Source organism: Callionymus lyra, chromosome 10 (assembly GCF_982586985.1).
Source record: "Callionymus lyra chromosome 10, fCalLyr1.hap1.1, whole genome shotgun sequence".
Taxonomy (NCBI): domain Eukaryota; kingdom Metazoa; phylum Chordata; class Actinopteri; order Syngnathiformes; family Callionymidae; genus Callionymus; species Callionymus lyra.
Genome location: NC_141827.1, coordinates 1,701,994 through 1,720,000, shown reverse-complemented (window position 1 = coordinate 1,720,000; position 18,007 = coordinate 1,701,994). Strand labels below are relative to the sequence as shown.

The following is an 18,007-nucleotide window of genomic DNA, read 5'->3' as shown; positions in this document are numbered from 1 at the left end:
GTCTGACCCTGAACGCACCACTGACCTCTGACCTCAGACGACCCGGTAACGGAAAAGTCTTTGATCGCGGGTCACATGGGACACGTCAGGGAATTGAACTCACGACCCGAGGTCGATAACAGTAGCTGTTAGAATTAGACGAAGACAGTGAAGATCCGTCATTATGTAGAACGAAGAAGTCACGACAGTCGCAGTTACTCTGTTCTGACACACGGGGGCTCCAGAAACAACATTAACTTACCAAACGAAAATACATTTATATACTTACTTATGTCCCCTCATTTAGTGACTTTCCTGCTTGAGACCTCGGCTCCTGTCTTTGATGTCATGGAAAGAAACAATGTCTTCGTAATACCCAGGAAACAGTAAAAATGTGGATTTTTAATGGAACAAACTTAACAAAAAAAGCAAAACCAGATTTTTTTGCCAACATGCGTGTGCATGTGTGTCGGTGTATGTGTGTTTGTGTGTATGTGTGTTTGTGTGTATTTATGTTAGTGTGTAGCTGCGTGTTGTCAACAAGAGTTTTGAACCATCACTTCAAACGACTGATCAGACCAGAGACGTCGAGCTCAGAGCAGCTGATGATGGAGTGAACACGACTGGAGCTCGAACCTCTGACAACGTTTCAGGGAATTTACCCAGCATCCTCAGGTGCGGCGACTGACCGGTCGCTAGGCAACCGCCCAGGTGCGGCTCTATCTCTGGCCCCGGGAGCTAAACGTGGACTCGGCTGAGAAAGATCAGAGCGTGATGAGGATCAGCAGCAGAAGATTGAAGAACCAGACGAACCAGAGCTGGAGACGAAGACCACGAGGAGCAAAGATCTGGAGTCGTTGACTTCATCTCCTGGTTCTTTATCATCATCTCGGGTTCTTCATCATCCCGTCGACATTTCAATATTCGACATTTTGAGGCATATCGACCTTTTTGACACACATGTATGACATGTTGAACACGCGTGTATGACATGTTGAACACGCGTGTATGACATGTTGAACACGCGTGTATGACATGTTGAACACACGTGTATGACATGTTGAACACGCATGTATGACATGTTGAACACGCGTGTATGACATGTTGAACATGCGTGTATGACATGTTGAACACGCGTGTATGACATGTTGAACACGCGTGTATGACATGTTGAACACGCGTGTATGACATGTTGAACACGCGTGTATGACATGTTGAACACGCGTGTATGACATGTTGAACACGCGTGTATGACATGTTGAACACGCGTGTATGACACGTTGAACACGCGTGTATGACATGTTGAACACGCGTGTATGACATGTTGAACACGCGTGTATGATATGTTGAACACGCGTGTATGACATGTTGAACACACGTGTATGACATGTTGAACACGCGTGTATGACATGTTGAAAACGCGTGTATGACATGTTGAACACACGTGTATGACATGTTGAACACGCGTGTATGACATGTTGAACACACGTGTATGACATGTTGAACACACGTGTATGACATGTTGAACACACGTGTATGATATGTTGAACACACGTGTATGACATGTTGAACACGCGTGTATGACATGTTGAACACACGTGTATGACATGTTGAACACGCGTGTATGACATGTTGAACACACGCGTGTATGACATGTTGAACACACGTGTATGATATGTTGAACACACGTGTATGACATGTTGAACACGCGTGTATGACATGTTGAACACGCGTGTATGACATGTTGAACACGCGTGTATGACATGTTGAACACACGTGTATGATATGTTGAACACACGTGTATGACATGTTGAACACGCGTGTGTGACATGTTGAACACGCGTGTATGACATGTTGAACACGCGTGTATGACATGTTGAACACGCGTGTATGACATGTTGAACACGCGTGTATGACATGTTGAACACGCGTGTATGACATGTTGAACACGCGTGTATGACATGTTGAACACGCGTGTATGACATGTTGAACACGCGTGTATGACATGTTGAACACGCGTGTATGACATGTTGAACACGCGTGTGTGACATGTTGAACACGCGTGTGTGACATGTTGAACACGCGTGTATGACATGTTGAAAGCACGTGTATGACATGTTGAACACACGTGTATGACATGTTGAAAGCACGTGTATGACATGTTGAAAGCACGTGTATGACATGTTGAACACACGTGTATGACATGTTGAACGCGCGTGTATGACATGTTGAAAGCACGTGTATGACATGTTGAACACACGTGTATGACATGTTGAACACGCGTGTATGACATGTGTATGAATGATTTTGCACCAAATTTTTTTTTTGAGTGTATGACCAAGACAAACTCGCTCAAACCGGCGGCAGTAATCTCACTCCATGCAGAAGTTGCTAGATGACACCTCACTCACATTTACATATGATGATGTAATACGTATAATGCCTACTGGTCGTGTCTGTAGAAAAATCTTTACCAAATGATCACAAACTCACTAAACGGACAAATATATTTGATGTAAAAACAGTGAAGGGTCTCAGGTCGCGGACGAGGTCATGTATGGAGGGTGATCAGTGCCACCACAACATTAAACCTTGAATTTACATTTTTTTAAGAATTAAATTATACTTTTTCAATAATTTACAGATTTAAAGGTTGTTTTTATTTCATTTTATTATTTTTAAATTATTGTTGTTTTTTTTACATAGAATCTGATATTCTAATTACAATTATTGCAAAATAAAACTTTCTAAATTAAGTATTTTGTAAATATTAGCTTTTTTATTTCCATAAGAAAAGTTGATAATAGTTTTTCAATTATTTAAAGAAAAACTAAATCAACCTTTTGATAAAAACACTTTATTATTATTCAATAAAACAACAAAGATTCCAAAGAAATGTCAACATTGTAAATGTTAAAATTAACTCTTATTTAACTCAAAATACTTTGATGACACTAAAATATTTGAATAATTAAATGTATAAAATGTACATAATTGTCATCCATTGTTTAAATTGATTTAAAAAACAACAAATATTTTCTATTTATATATATTTTCTTGATAATGTTGTTCAAATGATTCAATATATTGATTTAATTAAATCTCATCATAAACTTTAAAGTAAAACATTAAAATAAATATAGAATCAATGTTATATTGATTTAACATTTAAAATAATTAAACTTCAAGTTCTTCAAGTACATATAAAAATGTAGATATAATATTGACAACATATTTATATTTCATTTTAAAATATTAAATGTACAAATGTTAGAAAATCAAATTCTGTAAAAGAAAGTTTATAAAAATAAAGAATGTAAATATTTTCAAATGAATGTATTTCAATGATTTAAAATAAACCATTCAATTCTTCAAAAACAACATTAAATAAACAAAAAATGTTTGTTTACTTCATGACATGATCTTCCGTCATATGTTTATCTTATGATACATTTTATGGTAAAAACTATGTTTAAATGAAAATAATCTTGTTTTATGTCAGAATGTTCAAGTCAGAGAATGTGTGAGGATCTGCTGCCATCTAGTGGCCAGTGTTGGACCGTCACACACAGAAAGTGTCGCCTGATCGTCGTCGTCATTGTCCTCCTCTTCATCATCTTCATCATCATCTTCATCATCATCTTCATCATCTTCTTCATCATCATCTTCTTCATCATCATCTTCTTCATCTTCATCATCATCATCTTCATCATCATCATCATCATCTTCATCATCTTCATCTTCATCTTCATCTTCTTCTTCATCATCATCTTCTTCATCTGTGCGTGAGCGTGTGTATACTCGTGCGTGCGTGCGTGTGCGTGTGTATACTCGTGTGTGTGTGTGTGCGTGTGTGTGCGCGTGCGTGTGTTCTCAGGCACATTAAACAAACTCTTCTCAGACGCAAAAGTCTTGATTAAGTGAAAGTTTTCATGAACAGGTGGAGGGTCGTGAGGAAAACACTGCCCTCTAGTGGTCCACAGAGGTGCTGCACACAACGCTTTTGTAAAATCAATATTTATTAAAATTCTTGATTAAAGAAAAATGCGTATTTCTGTAGAATGTACTGGTAAATTCTCACTTCTATACAAAACTGTGTAAAACTTCTTTCTTTACAAATATACACGAGACTATCGTTTCAACAGGATTTAAAACGAATCAAAGGTAAATAAATTGTCATGAAAACATTTCCTTGAGCGAGAAAACAAAACACTTTTGATTCATGTTGAAAACAAACAAGAGTTGAAGAAAATCAGAGTAACTTTAACACTTTTAAATTAGTTTCTTTAAACATTTATTTATTAAAAATTAATTTCAATCATTTTATTTTGAAAGGTTGACTATGATTTTTTAATCATTGAACTAAATGATTTATTAACTTATTTTTTAAACACTTTCATATTTTCAAAATCATTAAAAAATACATTTTCTATCATCAAAATATTTTTAAAACTGTTGTCTTTATCCGTTTATTTTTAATATTTGTAGAAAACATTTTAATATTGAATTCAGAATATTTTGTTAAGAAATTGTGTTTTTTTTAATTACTGTAATTTAAATATAAAACTACGTAAAAACAAAATCTTCAGATTTATAAATATTATTATTCAATTAAAACAAATTCAATTTCAATGTAGAAACGATTGAATTAAATATTTTGATGCTTCAAATAAACTTCATTAAAAATGTTACATTAATTCAATTTTGTGATTAAAACTTAGTTTAATGAACGTTTGTAGTAAAAGGTTCTCTTGCGAGGAAACAATAAAAACATATTTGGATTTAAAAGAGTCTTGATTCGTTTGAAGTAGAAACTAAATAAATATAATTTGATGAAATAAATATCTTCATGAGTCGTGGCTGCACTTTATGGCTTGTTTATATCTGAAGGCAACTACGTGGGAGAAGTCTTGAGTGCAGCAGGAAGGAGGTGAACTTGTCATGGTTTCAGTGACGGCGCTCGTATCACCTGCTGCAGCACCTGGAGCTCCAGAGACCTCTGGAGGCGTCTGTGGATCTACTTGAGGAAGCCCTTGTACAGGACGTGTGAGCGGCTGCTGAACCTCTCGTTCTCCAGGCAGAAGAGCAGGTCCCTGAGGTTGACGCGTGTGATTCGCTGACGAGTGGGTCTGGACGAGCCGGCGCCGCCCGACGAGGAGCCCGTCTCGGATCCCTGGACCAGCAGAGGAACACGTGAGGACAGAGAACCTTCACCTTCGACCTTCGACCTTCAGTCGCACACCAGCAACTCTCGCTGCTCAAGGTCAACGTGGAGGATATTTTATCCAGAATCTTATTTTGAATTTATTTTAAAAATATATATATATTTTATCAAGACAGTATTTTATAAAAAATATATATATTTTATCAAGACATTATTTATTCAAAAGAATATATATATATTTTATCAAGACAGTATTTTCTTTAAAATATATATATATTTTATCAGGACAGTATTTTTTTTAATATATATATATATATTTTATCATGACTGTATTTATTTTAAATATATATATATATTTTATCAAGACAGTATTTTTCTTTTTAAATATATATATATTTTATCAAGACAGTATTTATTCAAAAAAATATATATTATATCAAGGCAGTATTTTTATTTTAAATATATATATATATATATATATATATATATATATATATATTATCAGTACAGTATTTGTTCAACAAAAAAATATATAAAAAAGTATATATATTTTATCAAGATAGTATTTTTTAATTTGACCTCTCACTGTTTCCACTCTTCCATCCATCCTTCAATATGCAGACTCTACTGCCTCCAACAGGTGACATGAAGAATTACAACACTGTTTTTACATGAAATATGATTCAATTGTACTTCATTGAAGACAAGAACTAGTCGCACTGTGTTTGTACATTTGCAGGAGATTGTTTTGAAGAATTATGATATTTTATCAAGATAACATTTTTGTATTTTATCAACACAGTATTTTATTAAGATTGTATTTTTGTATTCACTAAAGATTGTATTTTTATATTTAATCAAGATTATATCTTTGTATTTAATCAAGATTATGTTTCTGTTTTTACTAAAGATGTATTTTTATATTTGATCAAGATTGTATTTTTATATTCACTAAAGATTGTATTTTTGTATTTAATCAAGATTGTATTTTTATATTCACTAAAGATTGTGTTTTCTGTTCTTCTGCCTCCACCAACAACAAACACATGTATTTATCACCAAGTTAGTTATAAAGTTTTGTATTTAATCACCAAGTTAGTTATATAGTTTTGTATTTAATCACCAAGTTAGTTATATAGTTTTGTATTTAATCACCAAGTTAGTTATATACTTTTGTATTTAATCACCAAGTTAGTTATATACTTTTGTATTTAATCACCAAGTTAGTTATATACTTTTGTATTTAATCACCAAGTTAGTTATATAGTTTTGTATTTAATCACCAAGTTAGTTATATAGTTTTGTATTTAATCACCAAGTTAGTTATATAGTTTTGTATTTAATCACCAAGTTAGTTATATACTTTGGTATTTAATCACCAAGTTAGTTATATACTTTGGTATTTAATCACCAAGTTAGTTATATACTTTTGTATTTAATCACCAAGTTAGTTATATACTTTTGTATTTAATCACCAAGTTAGTTATATACTTTTGTATTTAATCACTAAGTTAGTTATATACTTTTGTATTTAATCACTAAGTTAGTTATATACTTTTGTATTTAATCACCAAGTTAGTTATATACTTTTGTATTTAATCACCAAGTTAGTTATATACTTTGGTATTTAATCACCAAGTTAGTTATATACTTTTGTATTTAATCACCAAGTTAGTTATATACTTTGGTATTTAATCACCAAGTTAGTTATATACTTTGGTATTTAATCACCAAGTTAGTTATATACTTTGGTATTTAATCACCAAGTTAGTTATATACTTTTGTATTTAATCACTAAGTTAGTTATATACTTTTGTATTTAATCACCAAGTTAGTTATATACTTTTGTATTTAATCACCAAGTTAGTTATATACTTTTGTATTTAATCACCAAGTTAGTTATATACTTTTGTATTTAATCACCAAGTTAGTTATATACTTTTGTATTTAATCACCAAGTTAGTTATATACTTTTGTATTTAATCACCAAGTTAGTTATATCCTTTTGTATTTAATCACCAAGTTAGTTATATACTTTTGTATTTAATCACCAAGTTAGTTATATACTTTTGTATTTAATCACCAAGTTAGTTATATAGTTTTGTATTTAATCACCAAGTTAGTTATATACTTTTGTATTTAATCACCAAGTTAGTTATATACTTTTGTATTTAATCACCAAGTTAGTTATATACTTTTGTATTTAATCACCAAGTTAGTTATATACTTTTGTATTTAATCACCAAGTTAGTTATATACTTTTGTATTTAATCACCAAGTTAGTTATATACTTTTGTATTTAATCACCAAGTTAGTTATATACTTTTGTATTTAATCACCAAGTTAGTTATATACTTTTGTATTTAATCACCAAGTTAGTTATATACTTTTGTATTTAATCACCAAGTTAGTTATATCCTTTTGTATTTAATCACCAAGTTAGTTATATACTTTTGTATTTAATCACCAAGTTAGTTATATACTTTTGTATTTAATCACCAAGTTAGTTATATACTTTTGTATTTAATCACCAAGTTAGTTATATACTTTTGTATTTAATCACCAAGTTAGTTATATACTTTTGTATTTAATCACCAAGTTAGTTATATACTTTTGTATTTAATCACCAAGTTAGTTATATACTTTTGTATTTAATCACCAAGTTAGTTATATACTTTTGTATTTAATCACCAAGTTAGTTATATACTTTTGTATTTAATCACCAAGTTAGTTATATACTTTTGTATTTAATCACCAAGTTAGTTATATACTTTTGTATTTAATCACCAAGTTAGTTATATACTTTTGTATTTAATCACCAAGTTAGTTATATACTTTTGTATTTAATCACCAAGTTAGTTATATACTTTTGTATTTAATCACTAAGTTAGTTATATACTTTTGTATTTAATCACTAAGTTAGTTATATACTTTTGTATTTAATCACTAAGTTAGTTATATACTTTTGTATTTAATCACCAAGTTAGTTATATACTTTTGTATTTAATCACCAAGTTACCTCCGGAGCTGCAGCAGACGACGAAGACTCCAGGATCCTCTTCTTCTTTCGAGGTCCGATGGCTGCCAGAGCCGTCATGTTGGCTTCCCTCTGTCTGAGCTGAGCTAACTCCTGCTGCTGCATCTGAACACACCAGTGAGGAGGTCATGAGTCATGAGTCATGAGTCATGAGTCATGAGTCCGAGTCATGAGTCCTGAGTCCTGAGTCCGAGTCATGAGTCATGAGTCCGAGCTTTACCTCCTTTGCCTTCTGCTTCAGTCGCAGCTGCTCCGGATCTTCTTGTCGAGCTCGAGACTGAGAAAGATATGACAGTAAAAATGTGTTCAACACAAAGCAAACGTATGGAGGTTCATTAGTGCCAACAGAATATCACAAATGTTAAAACCTTTATCAAAATGTTATTTCAGCTTTTTTTAGAATCATTTAAATCAATTATTTGTTGTTTTTATTCTAAAAATAAATAAATAAATAGGGACCTCAACTTTTAATATATATATAATATAAATATATAATATTCTTTAGACACAACGTTTGACTTTAAAATAACATTAACTAGAAAATAGAATTAAAAATAAATAAATGATGAATGATGTGCTTGAGCTTCTACATTGTCACATGATCGCGTGCTCGTCAATGATTGGATGAAAGAAGTTTGTGTTGAATCTGTTTGTTGAAATTTTAGCGATACACATTTAAAAATATTGAATTTAAAAGGATACAAATTAAAAATAATTAACATAAAAGGATACAAATTTTAAAATATTGAATTTTTAGGGATACTAATTTAAAAATATTGAATTTAAAAGGATACAAATTAAAAATAATTTAAAGATACAAATTTAAAAATATTGAATTTTTAGGGATACTAATTTAAAAATATTAAATTTAAAAGGATACAAATTAAAAATAATTTAAAGATACAAATTTAAAAATATTGAATTTTTAGGGATACACATTTAAAAATATTGAATTTAAAAGGATACAAATTAAAAATAATTAATATAAAAGGATACAAATTTAAAAATATTGAATTTTTAGGGATACTAATTTAAAAATATTGAATTTAAAAGGATACAAATTAAAAATAATTAATATAAAAGGATACAAATTTCAAAATATTGAATTTTTAGGGATACTAATTTAAAAATATTGAATTTAAAAGGATACAAATTAAAAATAATTAATATAAAAGGATACAAATTTCAAAATATTGAATTTTTAGGGATACTAATTTAAAAATATTGAATTTAAAAGGATACAAATTAAAAATAATTTAAAGATACACATTTAAAAATATTGAATTTAAAAGGATACAAATTAAAAATAATTAATTTAAAGAGATACAAATTTAAAAATATTGAATTTAAAAGCATACAAATTTCAAAAACATTGAATTTAAAGCGAAACAAATTTAAAAATATTGGATTCACAAAATGTATCTTTGAATAATTGGAATTAGAAAACAAAAAATATATTTGTATTCATTAAAATATTTTATAATTAGATCAATTATTCTTAATAAAAGTAAATCAACCTTTCAAGACAATAATTCATCTCAATAAAAAAAAAAAATCAAACGTTAAACCATCAACGACGTCCTTCACAAACACGATCATACTTTGGCTGCTTTGAGGAGAATCTCTCGTTCTTGTTCCTCCTTCTTGTGTTTCTCCAGCAGGTCCAGCTGCTCAAAGTACTTGAGTTGACTCCGCACGTCGCTGGTCTGCTCGTAGTGGTCCTCCTCCTGCACACACACAGGCTGGACCCCTGGAACCAAACGGATCTTCCAAAGATCTGACCTTGAAGGGTCCGGTCTTCTGCTGGGCCACGTGCGTGACCTTCTCCAGCAGGTCCTGCAGCCGCTGCTGGATGGCGTGTGAGACGAACGTCACCACCTCCGACCCGACGTCCGTCACCCCGAAGCGCTTTCCTGCGACGGGAACTCACCGTTAGACGCTGACGGCACGGAACGGGTCAGAACCGGCCTCACCTATCTCCAGGATCCGTCTCTGCAGCAGGACGTGGGACAGGAAGGGCTCGTCTTTGCAGGAGCGGGTCACTAACCCGACCAGGCCGGAGCTGGTGGCCAGGATGTTGGCGCTCTCCTCGGACAGGTTCACGCCCGCCATGGACGCCACGTCGTTGATGTCCTCGTCGTCTCTGTGGACGACGCTCAGCGTATCATTGATCGTGTCGATCAGATGAAAGTATTGATTGTATGGAAGTTTATCAGAGTCATCAGAATATAATTTAATTTAACTTTTTAAACGTTAAATGATTTTTAAAGCATTGATTTTTTTTTAATAACTTAATTTAATAATTTCTTTATTGAAAGATTGAATTTGTTAAAGGTTTTTAATTATAAGGTCAAAATGAGAGTTTTTTTAGTGTACACACAGTTTGATATTTTAATTTCAATACTTTTAAATTCAATTTGCTAAATTAAATATATACACACATTTAATTTATAGTTTTTTTCAACATAAGAATGAGATATATAACACATATTTTTATATTGAATTTAGAACCACACATTTTAAACATTTTATTATATTAAAATCTATGTGTGAAACAATTTTTTTCATTTTGATTCATTTCTTTATTTTATTTTATTTAAATCGATCTTTCAATGTTAAGATTATTATATTATTAAATACAATAATAATTCAAACTTTTAATATATCAGTTATTGAATTTAGTTGTTTAACAAATAATAATAATATAATCAATTATATATTTATATATATATATATATTTTAATAAAAAATGTGAAATACTAAATGTAATCACTCAATATTCCACAGATATACTTACAATAAACTGGATTATTTAACAGTAATGAGCAAAAAATAAACATTTTAATTGTCATCTAATACAGTGTGTTCTCACTTAAAAGTTCCGCCCGCCTCTTTAATCTTGTTCTTCTGGAACGGAGTCATGGCCGCGACCGACATCTGCCTCGTCACGTTGGACCCGTCGGGCCTCAGAGGAACTGATGAAGAAGAACATGGAAGGTCAACAAAAACACGAGTCCAGTGAAGGAGGTCGTGTCTCTACATGGCTGCAGCTGCAGGTGTGGTTGTCCGAACACGATCCGTCCAGGAGTCTGGGTCCTGACGGCCAGCGAGGGCGTGGTCGACACAGCAGGGGGTCTCATGATCGCCCTCTGCTGCTGGAGAACCTGAACCACACAACAGTACATCAGAGAGGAACCGACGCCATCATGAAGGTGTGGCTCGTTACCAGAGTTTGTTTGACGACACCGGGCTGCAGCTGAGGCCTGTTGACGGGGACGTGGAGTCGGGGTCCGGGGCTGCCGAGGACCACCGTGGTCGGCGCGGCGACGGCGGAGGAGGCGGGAGCGGTCGACGTCTGCGGGATCTGACTCTGGTTGATGAAGGCGCTTGCGTCGGGGGTGAGTTGCCTCAAGGCAGGAAGGCTTCTCTGCGCGGAAGAATCCACACAGAAGATCAGAGGTTAGGCTCTCGTGAGGTCACCTTAAAGGGTCACACGGCGCTGACCTTGAGGAAAGGCACGAGGTAAGGTTGTGGCGACGAGTTCAGCTCCTTGTACAACCTGCTGGTGAAGTCTTCTGCCTCCAGCTTGCTCTCCTGCTCGACACACGTCAACGAGAAGCATTTATGGAGGTTTATCAAAGGAATATTGAAGGAAATTAACATTTAAAATGTTTTTTTGGTTTTTTTTATTGTTTATGTTTTGCATTGAAATGTTTTTTGACAGAAATGTGTTATTTTTTTTAATAATTGGAATTTTAAAAACGGAATATACAGTATATTTTAAAAAAAAGATTTTTTTTGTACACAGAGTTTGATATTCAAATATTCCAAAATAGATTTTATAAATTAAATGTATTTCATTTTATATTGTATTTTTACTTTAAGAATTCAATATTTTCTGGTGACACCATTATACCAATATTTTTATTGAACTGTTTATGTTTTAAAAACTTTAAATGTTTTATTTGAAGGTTCAATTAGTTGTTGTTTTTTAATAATTTGAATTTTTAAAAAAAAAGAATATTTTAAAAGTTATTTTTTTGTACACATAGAGTTTGATATTCCAAATATTCTAAAATAGATTTTATAAATTAAATGTATTTAATTGTATATTGTATTTGTACTTTTGAAAAATGTAATATTGACTGGTGACAACATTATACAAACGTTTTATATTAAATTTAAAACACTACAAATTGGAAAATATTAAATATTTGGAACATTTTGTATTTTTGGGGGCGTCATAGCTCAGATGGTAGAGTGGTTGCCTGCAGTCCAAAAGGTTGCAGGTTCAATCCCAGCTCCAGACAAGCTTGTGTCATTGTGTCCCTGAAGACACTTTACCCTGATTGCTCCTGATGGCAGATTCGGCGCGTGTGCAGCCTACTCCCATCAGTATGTGTGAATGGCTGTCAAAGCGCTTTGTGACCCTGGTCTAGAAAGGTGCTATATAAATAGACATTACTATTATTATTTTATTTATCTAAATTATTATATCAAACTGTGAAAAAAAATAATGAATTGTCAAAAGAAAATTAAATGTCTTTATTCAATTATTTAAAAAAAAAGATAATAATTTATTCATTTAAAAAATAATTTAATTATTCTACAAAATAGACCATGCATAAAAAAAAAATGAAATTGAAAAAAACCAAAACATTAGTCATTCGTTTTGAGATTCTTCGGTTCCTCCCTGGGTAGTAAGTGGTTTCCCAGAATGCCTTGCGCGTCAAGACGGAAATCAATTGCGGCTTAAACTAGGAAAACGCTATGAGAATTGAGTATTTTCTTTTCTTTTGACATTTTAAAATAACAAAAACCACGCGGTTGTCTTAGTTTGATGTCATTTTATAGATTACACACCTGTTTGTATCTTAACCCGCATTTAATTTTACGTTCTCTAACCGGGTGCGAACGATCCAGCGCTGAGCTTCAAAACTTTTACTCGCTGGTCAAGTTGTTTAATGAAGATACAGCCGACATTTAAGACGTAATAATAATTCAGTTCAACCACTGATACTGAACTCACATCATCATACTGTCCTCATTGAAGGGTCATGAGCGTCACTCACCAGCAGGTCCTTGACCAGAAGTCTCACCGTCGCCGCCGTCTCCGTCGACTGCTTTCCTGTCGACGCCAGCTTGATCAGCGTCGACAGGAAGTTCTTGCACTTCTTTACATTCTCCATCGTTTCCTGATTTGATAAAAACAAAACGGATCACAGGTCAAGCTGACGGGACCCGACTCAGAAAAAAAAGACCTACTTTGCTCATGGTTATCGACGTGACGGTGGTCCCGGCCGGCTGGCCCACTGCCCCTGTGGTCATTCCTGGTACTGCAGTAACGACTGACCGCTAGAAAAAAAAAAGGGAATTTTGAACATCGATCACATGACTGTGATATTCTTTAATAAATAAATCGCAACCTGCACGATTACAACGAAAGAAATGTGGATCAAGATCTCCAAGAATTACAATTATCGATGAGAACACGTTTCTGTTCATTTGGACAAAATACAATCAAATATTGTTAGTTGAACCAAAATATTCATTTGCTGGTATTGATTTATATGAAGGAATTACTTTTTTCTAGATTCTAATCCGGAACAGATCATTTTACACCAGGAGGCGAATACATCCGTCTTTGATGCTAGAGAGTGTCCTTCTGTGCGCGTTGTTCAAGCAAGTTCAGGAACTCTACTGTCGTTTGATCGATCCCATGATCTTGTTAATGATAAAAAGTTATCTCAACAAAATACCTAAAATCCCAAGTTTAGGTTTTAAATAATCATCTTTGCAGAGGTCTGCGCTCGCTGTGTGCTTTTCTCAATAATCCAGACACGGATAGAAGGAAGACGCATTAAAGGTTAGGTTGGCGAAGATCTACACTATCATGGACACACAATTAAGTTAAAAAGAAGAGAAAATTATAGTCATAAAATAAAACCTTAATATGCCGATAAATATTTATAAAAATAATTAAAAAAGAAAAACTCAATATTGACTCATTATTTTCTTTGGCAAGAAATATATTCACAAGGAAAAAACATGAAAAAAGTCCTACACAAACTTAAGAAAGCTGTATTTAGAGTTAATACAGTAATAAATACAAAATTAAATTGTCAGCTGTCACAAACATTTGTTACGTTTATTATCATGTGAATCATAAATACAGTTAAAGTTAAAAAGTATCAAAGCGTGTCAACCACACACGTGTCTTCAAAGGAGTACCTGGAGGAAAGGAGGTCTCTGGAGAGCAGTGGCAGGAGACAGTGAGGCTGGAGCTGGACTGCTCTGTCTGATGATGGTGGTGGGAGTCACCTGCCGGTTCATGATGGTGCTCAGAGAAGACTTGTGGAGACAGGAAGTTACATTGAGTCACGTTGACACTTGAACCAGAAGAATAAAGTCACCTGTGCCGGAGAGATGTTGCTCTGGATGCTGGGTCGAGGCGCCATGTTGCCCTGAGCCTGAGCCTGAGCCTGAGCCTGAACCTGAGCCAGAGCCTGCTGATGGATCATCAACAGTTGCCCACTTTCACTGCGGACCAGCACCATCCCTGCAATGATGGAGGTCATCGTCACACGACGCAGTAGAAAAATAGAGTCAACTTTAGGAGTGTGAGAAAATATGGACACCACGATATAAAGCACTTTTTTATGATCCTGAATGAATATTTAAAAACACTGTATCTATTTATTTCATTATTTTCAATAAATATATATTTTATTTAATTTTAGGGGGAGGTTGGTATTTGAAATCATAATTTACTCCTGAGGGATCAATAAAGTTTTACCTTAACTTACCTTACATTTATCATAGTTATTTTATGGTTAATATTTTACTTAAGTTTGTTTTTAAAAAAAAAAGTGATTTACAATTAACATATTACAATTAGTATTTGCAGTGTTATGTCCGCAGCTAGAGGAAAAATGAAAACCTGTGTGATCTCGCCGATGACTGGGGACAAGAGGATACAGTGACTCCAGCACCAGAGTCAAGTACTGGACAATACTACACATATATACTTGTGACTACACTATCACAACACCAGAGTCAAGTACTGGACAATACTACACATATATACTTGTTACTAAACTATCACAACACCAGATTAAATTACTGGACAATACTACACATATATACTTGTTACTACACTATCACAACACCAGAGTCAAGTACTGGACAATACTACACATATATACTTGTTACTACACTATCACAACACCAGATTCAAGTACTGGACAATACTACACATATATACTTGTTACTACACTATCACAACACCAGAGTCAAGTACTGGACAATACTACACATATATACTTGTTACTACACTATCACAACACCAGATTCAAGTACTGGACAATACTACACATATATACTTGTTACTACACTATCACAACACCAGATTCAAGTACTGGACAATACTACACATATATACTTGTTACTACACTATCACAACACCAGAGTCAAGTACTGGACAATACTACACATATATACTTGTTACTACACTATCACAACACCAGAGTCAAGTACTGGACAATACTACACATATATACTTGTTACTACACTATCACAACACTAGAGTCAAGTACTGGACAATACTACACATATATACTTGTTACTACACTATCACAACACCAGAGTCAAGTACTGGACAATACTACACATATATACTTGTTACTACACCATTACGATATATAGTATCGCCAGATTCTTGCCCATACACACCACTGGTAAACTTTTTTAATATTTATATATCATGGGGGTCAGACTCAATCAGAAAATAGGCCACATTTTATAATTACCAAACTGTCTTTAAAGGGTATTATAAGATAAACCTTTATTTATCACACATTAGGGACGAAGTTGTCACGGCAGTTCATGAAAGAAAAATTAACCATACTAACGTACATTATACACTATTCATTATACTTAGACATACAATAAACATGTTAAAAATAATAACAAAAACAACAAGAAATAAAAAAGGAAAAACATGCCCAATAATAAATCCATTAATGGTGATTATATCAACAACAATAATCGAATTTAATTCAAATTTCCACCTAATACCTTTCATTCAACCTCGAATTTAAGTTTGTTATTGTTATTGTTATTGTTCCTCATCGTATCCTAAACATGTCTACTTTAGTTTTGAGTCTGTGGAACACGTTCAAGTTTTGGGCCCCTGGAGGTTGAGTTTGACACTTGTGTCTTATTTATTGGATAAAACTGCAGGAGTTTGAGGCGTTTCTTAAATAAAAGTATCAAATATACGACATGGTTCAACTCACCAGGAGGGAGCTGGATGTTGTGTATGCCGGGGGCTGCAGGGGGCGGCTGTGGAACTCTCGGGGTCAACATCTGGTGACCCATGGACTGAATCCCGCCTGGACCAGCAGCAGCCGGGCCCCTGGGAGTGTTGGTGGCCCCAGCAGAGACCTGCTGCTGGGGCTGAACCTGTGTCGTGGGGGGGTCCACAGCGGTGGGTACCACACCTGTGCCAACGTGCCCGGAGCCAGGGGCCACACCTGGGGTCAAAGGAGGTCCAACACTGGCCTGACTGGTCCCCGGGGCCCCATTGACAGTCACTCCAGGACTGACTCCTGACCCAGGAGTGACAGGGTTCAGGTGAGTCTGGGTCTGGATCACACTGTTGGACGAGGGGGGGGCTTTGGACAACACTGGCCCAGCATCGCTCCGAGGGCCACTTGCCACTGCAGGGGCTCCTGACTGAGGCGCGTTTCTAACGTGACTTCCGTTGAGACCGAGCTGCTCGTCGGTGCCGCCGGAGGAGGTTCCGCCGCCCGCGGTGCTGTCAGCCTGCGCGTCCATCGAACCATGGGTTAGAACGACAGGTCGTGCGCGACAACTTCCCGTCCAGGGGACAGAACCGAGCCCGGCATGACGGAGCAGCGACACCAGCCTCTTGTTTCTCGCCGGAGCGACTAAAGTGCAACTCGGCGTTAAACCGTGTTGACCCAGCTGGACGTTAACTTCAGATTTAAAGTAACTTCCGCTTGTTTCCCGGCCGCCCCCGCACGTATGGCGACTAATGCACGGATACTGCGTGTCTACAGACCTTTGAGGAGGATAAACTACCGCTTTATTCGCCTCTGTGTGCAACATAAGCTCGTCCGACTGACAGCAACGACCGCCATCTTCGCTCCCCTGCAGGCTCTGAGCGCTGGGATACTCCACTGACTCTCTGCGCATGCGCGCACCCACGAAACGTCATCCGGGGCCGCGGCTCCTCGCGCCGTGATTGGCTGAGGCTGGCGGTGAAAAGGCGGAACCAATGGCTCCTGCTGTCAGTCCTGGAGACGCTCGTCGAGCAACAACATCGTCGCGGAGTCGAAGCTTCTCTTCGAAGGTTTCGACGTTTCTGCGCCAACAGCTGCTGTTTCTGCAGCTTTACCGACGCAGCGTCGCACGATCTTTACTTTGACAGACAGGGATCGAGGTTTGCGACCCGCTGAGGGTCAGTTGTGGCGGTGGAAGAGCGGACAGTGAGAGGCGCAAAATGGCTGTTTTGAAGCGAGAGAAGTTCTGTTGAAGTGAGACGTTTGAGGACCACACCCTCAGAAAAGAAACACCCTCAGAAAAGAAACACCCTCAGAGAACAAACACCCTCAGAGGAACAAACACCCTCAGAGAAGAAACACTTAACTCCACCTGATCCTCTTTGTTAGCAAATACTCACGAACACACCGATTAAGAAAGATTATCCTGAGAGGTCACTTGAAGTTTAGTCAACAATAACAATAGTTTTCATAGGTTAATGTTTCCTGTTTATTTTATCACTCATTCAATTAGAGGAACTC

The 18,007-nt window shown here is 35.3% G+C and overlaps 1 protein-coding gene across 1 annotated transcript; it reads right to left on the bottom strand.

Moving 5' to 3' along the window:
- Positions 1–3,986: 3,986 nt before the first annotated feature.
- LOC148069870 (transcription initiation factor TFIID subunit 4-like) lies at positions 3,987–17,687 on the bottom strand. Its single transcript, XM_087801265.1, has 15 exons — positions 16,478–17,687; positions 14,594–14,739; positions 14,412–14,531; positions 13,446–13,535; positions 13,253–13,375; positions 11,685–11,774; positions 11,407–11,607; positions 11,221–11,344; positions 11,053–11,155; positions 10,154–10,323; positions 9,963–10,093; positions 9,782–9,907; positions 8,401–8,457; positions 8,163–8,285; positions 3,987–5,152 (listed from the first exon to the last, which is right to left on the bottom strand). The coding sequence occupies exons 1-15, from the start codon at positions 17,397–17,399 to the stop codon at positions 4,997–4,999; spliced, it is 2,682 nt and encodes an 893-aa protein (XP_087657391.1). The 5' UTR covers positions 17,400–17,687; the 3' UTR covers positions 3,987–4,996.
- Between the last annotated feature and the right edge of the window lie 320 nt (positions 17,688–18,007).

Bases quoted from the DNA above. Each gene is read 5' to 3' on its own strand.
- LOC148069870 (XM_087801265.1), bottom strand. From the start codon at position 17,399: ATGCGCAGAGAGTCAGTGGAGTATCCCAGCGCTCAGAGCCTGCAGGGG. The intron at 11,608-11,684 runs GTCAGCGCCGTG...TCTTCCGCGCAG, and splicing joins ACCTCGTGCCTTTCCTCAAG to AGAAGCCTTCCTGCCTTGAG. The intron at 10,094-10,153 runs GTGAGGCCGGTT...TTCCCGTCGCAG, and splicing joins GAGACGGATCCTGGAGATAG to GAAAGCGCTTCGGGGTGACG.